The 10,014-nt window shown below is 36.8% G+C and overlaps 2 protein-coding genes across 2 annotated transcripts; both read left to right on the forward strand.

Moving 5' to 3' along the window:
• Positions 1 to 6,131: 6,131 nt before the first annotated feature.
• LOC146745831 (uncharacterized) lies at positions 6,132 to 7,421 on the forward strand. The gene has a single exon (XM_085498767.1). The coding sequence runs from the start codon at positions 6,132 to 6,134 to the stop codon at positions 7,419 to 7,421; it is 1,290 nt and encodes a 429-aa protein (XP_085354893.1).
• A 1,119-nt stretch (positions 7,422 to 8,540) lies between these two features.
• LOC144355733 (uncharacterized) lies at positions 8,541 to 9,473 on the forward strand. The gene is made up of 2 exons (XM_085498768.1): positions 8,541 to 8,863; positions 9,035 to 9,473. Exons 1-2 carry the CDS (start codon positions 8,541 to 8,543, stop codon positions 9,471 to 9,473), a joined length of 762 nt encoding a protein of 253 aa, XP_085354894.1.
• The last annotated feature ends 541 nt before the right edge of the window (positions 9,474 to 10,014 follow it).

The following is a 10,014-nucleotide window of genomic DNA, read 5'->3' on the forward strand; positions in this document are numbered from 1 at the left end:
AGTATTTTATGAGGAGTGTTGTGTGGTGAAAAACGTAAAAAGGAATTGTGTAAGTATCTAGATTAAATGAACGCATACAAACTAATGACACAGTATCATTTCTTTGCATGGCAAAATTATATGTAAACATTATGCACAAAAATCAGTGGCTGCAATTTAGATAACAAATTTAGAACGAGTGTGAAATTTTGATTCAAACAAATTGTGCGAAATACTCATAAATGGTGATTTCGTTTTATAATTTAATGTAATAAACAATATATAATTTCAATTTTAAAAACACCCATCAAGTATAGCGGGACTTGATATTCAAATTCCAATGATGAAAGACAAAATCATATCTCATAGATATATTGCAATTTGCCAAATTGATAGATACATGGTACTGTTATTATTTATATGTGGGCATGTGCGAAATCAAAGCCAAAGAGGCAAAATTTTTCAAAAATCCATCCTTTGAAACAGATTTTCAAAAACAAAACCACAATAAAGTGCTTAAAGCATTTTTTTGTAGCTGCAGAAATTAGAATATAAAATGGAACTATCATTGCCACATAGCACACGTTACTAGTATAACGATGCAGCTTTGATTCCTGCAAAACTCTAAAAAAGGTACCGTGACCCTTGAAAATATCATAAACATACTCTTTGCCCATTGTAAACCAATCTGATGTGCGCATACCTATGTGTAGGTTGCTACTACTGACCTCCAGGGACTGAGCCATTTTTTTATGTAATTTATCTGTATTTATGTTTTTAAAACTTTACAAAATTACATGTCTTAACATAATATATATAAAAAACTTTATGGAACATGTCAAAATAGTCAGTCACTCGGTCGATCACCTCCCCCCCCCCCCTCCACACACACAGACCCACGTACGCATTCATGCATTTCGCGTACTAATAACATAGTAATTTATTACACGCACACTGTAATACCTAGCTTCATATCAACAATAGTTTCCTGGTACACTGTTTTCTTCAACGAAACTTAGAAACATGACATAGAAATATAGAAGCCCTATAATTGTGTCTATTCTAAAACAGTTCAACCGACAGCCAGTTTAGCGCTACTTGTTTTATGCAGGAGGATGTTTTACGCGTTATTTTATGTGTTCAAAATTGTTCCATTTTAAACTGCGCAAGCACACAAAATGCTTTTATACATAATTAATTTGGCACTTAAAATCAGTGTTTGATTATTTTTTAAGCTCATAACAATACAATCAGTCAATTTAGAACTACTATTTATGATATTGGACTTTCATTTTGACACAATTGTACTGAAAAGACGAGTTTTTCATTGCTCGTGAATATTAATTTACGCAAATGATAATATTATTTCAACCGATCGTGTCATGCAACTCCTCCATATATATATATATATATTTCAAGTAATAGTTTTATCACTCTCGTCTCATGGAGTGTGTCATACATGAAAAATACTTATGAACATCATAAAATTAAAAATTTCGAAAGTTTACAGTGAACAACTATATATTATATATACCTTAAAACTCACGTAAATGTTTACGTAAATGCACGATTACTGAAACGAATATATGTAATTATCGCTTCTGTACAGATAGCATTTCACACTACTTTTACCCTATCTAAAAGAAGAACTCCTTTTGGTGTTCAGGGAATACTATCTTGATTGCGAAGCAATTATTACTTAAATTGAAGAATGGCTATAAACCTAAAATAACAGGCAAGTTACATTTGAACACGAGCTTAGAGAGCGACGATCAATGCAAATTATGTATTCGATAAATACGTACCACATATTATAAGTTTCACTATCCCTCTGTATACTAAGTGTATGGTATTACTATAGACAAGAGTACATGTGTATACGTTCTCGTCCGTGTAGTCGGTGTTAAACACACGAAGAGAGGAATTTTCTAGAATACTGTACTTAGTATGATCTATATACTTGGAAGGGCCAGTCTCCAAACGCTGTCCAATGAACCTGTATGATGTTCCGATGTTCCATCTGGTAGATAAAACGTGTGCCGCTTTATCATTCAGCTGATTGACTGGACATTGGAGTTCAATGGATTCCCCTTTGTTGACTGTTTGCTCGACGACTGAAGCATCAGACCTGGGTACTTGAATTACATAAATATATACAATCATACGTAATTCGTATTTTTTAACATATATTGCATATCACCGAAATTGTAATCAGTACATGCAATGATAGCTAGTCACCCATATTCTTAGTATCAGATGCAATCGGATAATGATTGTTATTATTCAGTGATCGTTTTTTGTCATGGTTCTAGTTTCAACGTTGTTAATCTTAAAATAACACATTCATAAACCTCCGAATTGTATTTGTATGCACACGTATAACACTGCGATGAAAACTTGTGAAATTCTTTCGTTTTAAGGACGAAAAACCCCGAAAAAACTTATTTTGACAATATAATGCATTTTTTTTTTATTCCTGGAAATAATTTACATTATAGGCAGCTGAATAACTTTCGAAACATTGACAACAAATAAATACAAATTGTCTTTATTTCATTTTTATTTGGTAGGGTGGATACAAAGATGGATTAAAGGAGCTCTGTTCTACATTGTGAATAATACCAATCTGATAATAGAAGACATTTTTAATCGATATTTTCTTGCATATTTATTGATTATCGTACACAAATTGTTTTATTGCTTATAATAACGCTATAAGATTGAGATTTAGCCTTAAACGGGCTAGCAGCGCTAGTGGTAATTTCGTGAATAGAAATATTTTGAACTTTGAATCTCGTCAGCGCAAGGAATTATATAACTTCAGTCAGCGCCTACTTACGAGCAATAATGCTTTAATTCGTACTTGTGTCAACTCTGACAGTTTTTTCTTATCCAAATTTTAAACTAATCTTAGACGTTGTATTTATTAGTGTTGGTGTTTGTTATGTATTTAATATGGGTCTTTTTTTTTTGCCTGAAATACAGGATTAATAATTACTGTGGCAAATAAATGATGTTTTATTTCTCTGTTGTACTGAATATGTGACTGTGACTTGAGACATCAGAGATAAAGAATGTAGCTTTCTCTTGTCAGTGTTTCAGTGTGCATATCTTATATGTAGATGTTTACAATTGACAAACATTAAAAGTAATCCTACTTGCCATTATCTAGGCTATGCTCAGTTATGTCTGTCAGTCATAAATATTTGTAAATAATAATTATGCCTTTGTTTAAAGACGAGAAGAACATCCATTTTTCACCACAAAAATAAATATGACACTACATAAAGTTAATGCCAAAGTGCCAATTCCCTCATTATTGAAAAGTCCCACTAAAACCATTTCGCCACATTAGGAATAATTCATAACGAAATGTGTTACACAAGCACCCATAAATAATTTTCATAATTACCGATTACACAAAAATATTACAGAAAAAGAGAATTTGCTATATTCTCTATATTTCTTCCTTTTATTTGTTTTGAATTAAGACTGAAAGAAGCTGAATGAAATTACAAACTATGTAGTGTGTTCAACAACTCATGTATGAACACTAACTTTAATAAATAATTTTACTGTGAATACAATAAAAAAAATGTCGGAATTTCGAAAACGGAAATTCTTTATCGCAGTGTTGTAGGAATTTAGTACTTACAAAGCAAAACCGCAACCATTAGGGTGCAGAATAGAAAGTCCATTTGTGTGACGCGGCTGTTATTTGTCTAATATAATAAATCAATATCTCCAATTACAACGATTCTGTCAATATAATATAAAATCAATTAAATGGCAGTATGTTAAGTAGCAAAGGTATGTAGTTTAGGGTGTTATTCACGACACATTAATGATGTGCGGTGCAAAGCAAAAGTGTTACACTGTAATGCATTTTGTCTCGTGCTATACACAAAAAAATGGGTACTATTATATCACTTTTTAAAATGAATCTAGTTTGTTGTATCAAAGTTAACATATGTCAAATCTTGTGATTTCCAACTTATATCACGAAAACCAAAAAAAAGGCAAAGTTAAACAGTAGGTTTCACTACATTACAAGATTGAACACACTTAAGTTTCATTTGATAATTTAATGCATAATCGTTATCATGTGCATGAAGTCATATGTGCTTTTATGAAACAATTGAATTTCAAATAGTTGTTCAATTAAGGTGCAATAAACAATCTATATTATAACAAGGTAGGTTTTTCTGTCGAGTGATTTACATTAGCTGTTTAAATGTCAGTACAATGCCGGACTATAAATTTCGCGAGATTTAAACTAGGGGTATACTTATCAATACAATTGTTGTCTTTACAATCTGCATTAGACTAAACTACATACGACCTACATAATGTTTTACATAAACAACATTTATAGTGGTATACACACTTTTAACCATTTGCTATCTTATGTTGGCCCAGGGACGTTTTTGATTCGCCAATTTCAGCCTATGATAATATGTATTGTTTTCACCTCTTCTTGAGCAGGTGAAACAGTGCGTAAATTGTTTGTTTTTGTGTCTCAACAGGTATTAATAAATTCTGTATACTTCCATCAACAACCATAATAATCCTGACATGGCACAGAATTGAACATAAATTTCTTTCAGACCAAAGTATTCTGTGATTCGCTAATTATAGCAGGTAGTTCGTTCAATTCGTAATTACATACTACTTTAATAAAGTAATAGGCGACTAATCCCACTATCTGATATGAGAGTTTGAATAAAATGTAATTTGGTCATTTAAGAAACCGCACATATTATTATTAACAATACTCACTTACTTTGGACCCCGTGAACCGGTTAAAATTATATTGAATTGATTCTTAAAGCAGTTGCATTGACTTGTGAACAGTGCTAAAAACATAAATACAAAGATTCTATTGCACGCTTCTAGAGTAATGTAATACTGTTGCTGTTTAACCAAGGTGCGATTTACATTACACACAACCGGAATTAACCGCTGCGTTTCACACAACAGCACAGTCAACGAAAAATAGACCGCAAACTTGTCCCTTTTGCAAGGGTACGCACTTCGCATCGAACTGTACGATAATTACTGATTCACGTAAGAGACTGGCCATTGTTAAGAAAGGTCGACTTTGCTTCAATTGTTTCGGTAAGCACAGAGTTTCTGAGTGCAAATCGAAATATTTGTGTCGCGTCTGCAAGAAACGCCACCATACCGCTCTACACTACGACGCGAACAAGCCTGACCGGTCATCTACATCCTCTACTACTTCTGAAATCACCGTGACCCTGACCAAAGCCAACCCTTTGCGAAATAAGAAGACAGCCATCGGACCCGTGCTGTTGAAAACCGCGCTTGTGCCGGATATCAGCCGGGAACGGAAATCCTATACGCGCTGTTGTTCTTTTCGATGAAGGGGCAAATATGACATTCACAACAGAGAAATTTGCCCGAGAGTTGTCCGCGAAAACAACACGCCGCGAGCACATCAAACTATCAACATTTGGCGACAAAACGTCCAATGTACGCGCCATGGCATTCACTGAGTTAACCGCACATGAATTGAATGGAAATACCTCGACGATCGACGCAATGATTATACCTGAAATATCTTAGGACTTGACTAATCACATTTCCCAGGAAATTCATAACATGAGCCATTTGAAGGGATTACATTTCGCTCATCCAGTTTCTGATCATGAGAAACTTCCTATTGATATATTAATTCGGGCTGATCAATATTGGAATTCGTTGGATCTCAAGTAATTTCCGGTATGGTCGGTCCAACCGCCGTATCCTCCAAATTTGGATATTTGCTTTCCGGGCCCTCTGGAACTACTAATACAATGGATTCTAATGTACGTATGCTTCACGTGATTTCTACTCCGGACAATTATGTTACCAAGAATACTATTGTAACGGAAAATGGCCGCGAAATTGTTGATAACGTGGATATTCAATATACTTGCCGAGGCGACGACGCAAAAGTCCAAAATGTGTGGGACTTGGAACTAATTGGAATTAAAGAAAGTCCGGAAACTGACAAACGTATGAGCTAAGAATCGTATAGAGACACGCATCTGAGGGTCGACCAAGGAAAATACGTCGCACGACTACCATGGAAAGAGGATCACCGACCGCTGCCGACGAACTATAGTGTTACTGTAAACCGTACGCGTAACATGATTCGCCGACTAACCCCCGATGTCATCAAAAAGTATGATGACATCATCACCGAGCAACGACGTCGTGATTTCATCGAGGAAGTTAACGAAGACGATACTAGTATCGGACACTATTTACCGCATAGAGCGGTAAAGAAGGACTCGGCAACTACACCCATTAGAATTGCGTATGACTGCAGTTGTAGTCAGGGTGCTAGCTTTCTGAGCTTGAATGACTGTCTATCGTTGATAAATGACCTACCAGCCATTCTACTACGATTTCGCCCAAATAACATTGCATTAACAAGTGACATTGAAAAGACCTTTCTGAATGTTAGATTGGAAGAAGACGAGAGGAAATTCACGAAATTTCTGTGGCTGTTAGACGCGTCTGACCCAGAAGGTAAATTCATAACATTACAATTTAAAACAGTATTGTTTGGCGCTGTTTGTTCACCGTTTATCTTAAATGCGGTTATAAAAACGCATTTAGACGCCAACAACACACTTTCTACAGCCAAAACATTAAAGAACAATATTTATGTTGATAATGTGATCGATGGTGTTGATACTACAGAAAATGCCATAACATACTATAAAGAAGCCAACAAGCTAATGACGACGAGCGGATTTAAACTCAGGGCGTGGTCTTCTAATTTTGAACAATTGAACGAACTTTCCAAACGTGACAACCTCAATGAGCCCGCCGAAACTGTGTCTGTTTTGGGAATGCGATGGTCGACGAAATCGGATAAGTTGACCTACCCCAAAGTTAATAATGTACCGCTATTAACTGATCTAATTACGAAACGCGACATTGTCAGTTTCACTTCCGCGTTATACGACCCGATTGGTTACCTAACTCCAGTCCACGTTAAAGCCCGGTTATTCATACAGTTGTTATGGAAACTCGAACTAGGCTGGGACGAACCGCTTAACTCAGACCTATGTTCGATGTGGATGCATATCGCTGAGGATATAAACGATGCAAGCAATATTCAGGTGAAACGTCAATATTTCCCTGAAGTCAATCCTGATGCCGAGTTCGAATTACACGCTTTCGCCGACGCCAGTCCCAAGGCATATGGTGCGGTGATCTACCTAAGATGTGCACAACAAACTTCCTTTGTGATGGCGAAAACCAGAATCGCGCCAATGACCGAAACTATGCTACCAAGATTGGAACTTATGGCAACATTAATTGCTGCACGTCTCAGTAAATATGTCAAAGATGCGCTATCTGACAAATATATAACATTACTAATTTCTATTTGTGGTCAGACAGCCAAATCACGCTTCACTGGTTAAGTAGTAACAAGAAACTGCCGATCTTCGTGAAAAATCGTGTGGATGAAATTTGTGAATTTCAGTCTACTAGGAAATATTGTCCAACCGAAGAAAATCCCGCTGACTTACTAGCCAGATGGATTACCTACGAAAACCTGGAAAATTCTGATTTGTGGTGGAAAGGCCCAAGGCTACCAACAACAAGCGAATGGCCGACTTGTCCTGCCTTTGATGCAAATGTGCTGCATTCTGCGATTGAGCCAAATGAATCTCATCTAATTAACCCACACACGAGAGGTGGGGTGAATGAACTATCTGCCCACGATGTTGGAATTATCACTACTCCAGAACGGGAAAATACTATTGATAATCAATCGTGTGCTGTTACTAATCTCAGTGATCGGGGAATTCACCAAATTATGGATATTTCCAGATATAACGATTTGGACAAACTTTTACGTGTGACCAGCTATGTGCTACGTTTTATCAGCCGCATTAAGTCTAACGATATAAACACTGGAATAATAACCGGTGACGAACTGAACCGCGCTGAAAATATGTGGGTCAAACATATTCAAACGTCAATACTACGGCGATACAATTCAATCCGTTAAATTTAATTTAACGCGATGTTCTCCCATCGTTCAACAACTGAATTTGTTCGTGGATGAAGATGATATACTCCGCTGTGGAAGTAGAATCCATAATGCTGCATTAGATTTTGTGACAAAATTTCCAGCATTAATACCCTCGCATCACAAACTAACGGACTTGATCTTTTGGAAAGCACACACTCTGATGTGTCATGAAGGAGTTCAATCCACAGTGACGCATATACGACAGAAATATTGGATACCTAAAATACGGATTATTGTGCGTAACGTCATTCATAAGTGTGTGAAATGCAATAAAGTTACAGGGAAACCGTACGCAAACCCAGTTCAGGCACCGTTGCCGAATTATCGAGTGAACATTGTCCCTGCTTTCACTATAACTGGTGTAGATTTCACTGGAAATCTATTTACGAAATCAGCTGATGGAACACGCGATAAAGCGTACGTTTGTTTATTTACTTGCGGGGGGGGGGTGACACGTGCGATTCACTTCGAACTTGTGCCTGATTTGTCAACAAAAACATTCATGCACGCATTCAGAAGATTTGCTGCCAGACGTTCACTTCCAAGCCGCATGTTGTCTGATAATGCATCAACCTACATTTTCGCGGCTGATGAAATTCGCACACTCTTTGATACACCGGAAGTCCGAGACTTTCTCGCTGCACACCGAGTGCAATGGACATTCATACCGAAACGTGATCCGTGGTATGGAGGTTTTTGGGAGAGGTTAATTGGGCTAACAAAAAATGCTATTAAGAAGACACTAGGTCGAGCGTTAATAACATTCGATGAACTCTCAACAGAAGTAACAGAAGTTGATGCCGTTCTTAATGGCCGACCCCTTACGTACGTATCATCAATTATTAATGACAACATAGCATTGACCCCGAATCACTTACTTCACGGGCGGACATTACCCTCATTACCACGCGACCCTACTTATCAGTTTTCAGACCACCGTGAAATGAATAATCGTTATGTCCACTTGTCATGATTACATGCTCAATTTTGGCGAAGATGGTCGACCGAATATTTGACTGCCCTTCGAGAGAGACACCCAACTACCGGAAGTAAAGGGAATACAATGAAAGTTGGAGATGTTGTGATAATCCACAGTGATGTGGATAAACGCCAGAAATGGCATCTTGGCACCGTAACTAAATTAGTTTACGGCAACGACCAGCTTGTGAGATCTGCTGAGTTAAATAATGCTAACGGACCTACCAATCGACCGATACATAAATTGTATCCGTTAGAAATTGTTTCTAAGGAATTAACGTCGCCTGAAAGTAATAATCAATCAGATGTTGGATTACCTGCAGAGACAATACAAAATATTGGACTAACCGCTGACAAAGATGTCACCACCACCCAGATGACTGGTGACACTATTCCTAAGCGACCAACCAGGTATTCTGCTGTGGCAGCCCGAATAAGAATTGCTGATTTAATGTGACTTTCGAAATTTCATTTTCATTATTATGTTTTTATTCGTAATATTCAACCAAATAAATATGGACAGTCGGCTGAAATGCCTTCCGTGGACACTTCATTTACTTGAATCTTTTATCCAATATCGTTATTAATAGTTCGAGGTACATGATTTCATTGATAATGTAGTAGACATACATTTCATGTGTTTATTTTTGAGGCGCGGAGAATTTAGAGAAGCAGTCTTGTAATGTTACGTCTCGGATTCTGAGATGAATCTCTCAGCCTATCAGATTGTTTTAATTTTAGCCTATCACAGGCGAGATGTTATTGACCTGTCGTACACATTGCCGCCAATTTATATTTATGTTACGATTGCTACTTTATAGAGTTGTGTTTTCTATCACGTTCGTTCAGAGAGTATATATACTCAGAATGTGTGTATTTCACCAGTGTTCACCTGTTGTTACTACTTACTATATCAGTCTATCTGGCAATAAACCACCACTGTGTTTTTTGCATAAAACTGATCTGTCTGGTTCTGTTCCGGTATAGTCTTCCCGAAT

This window comes from Saccoglossus kowalevskii, chromosome 5 (genome assembly GCF_978046115.1).
Source record: "Saccoglossus kowalevskii chromosome 5, keSacKowa6.1, whole genome shotgun sequence".
NCBI lineage: Eukaryota > Metazoa > Hemichordata > Enteropneusta > Harrimaniidae > Saccoglossus > Saccoglossus kowalevskii.

Excerpts from the sequence above, each read along its gene's own strand:
- LOC144355733 (XM_085498768.1), top strand. The coding sequence starts at position 8,541 with ATGCACGCATTCAGAAGATTTGCTGCCAGACGTTCACTTCCAAGCCGC. Across the intron at positions 8,864-9,034 it reads CTTAATGGCCGACCCCTTAC|ATGGTCGACCGAATATTTGA; the intron begins GTACGTATCATC and ends ATTTTGGCGAAG.
- LOC146745831 (XM_085498767.1), top strand. The coding sequence starts at position 6,132 with ATGATTCGCCGACTAACCCCCGATGTCATCAAAAAGTATGATGACATC.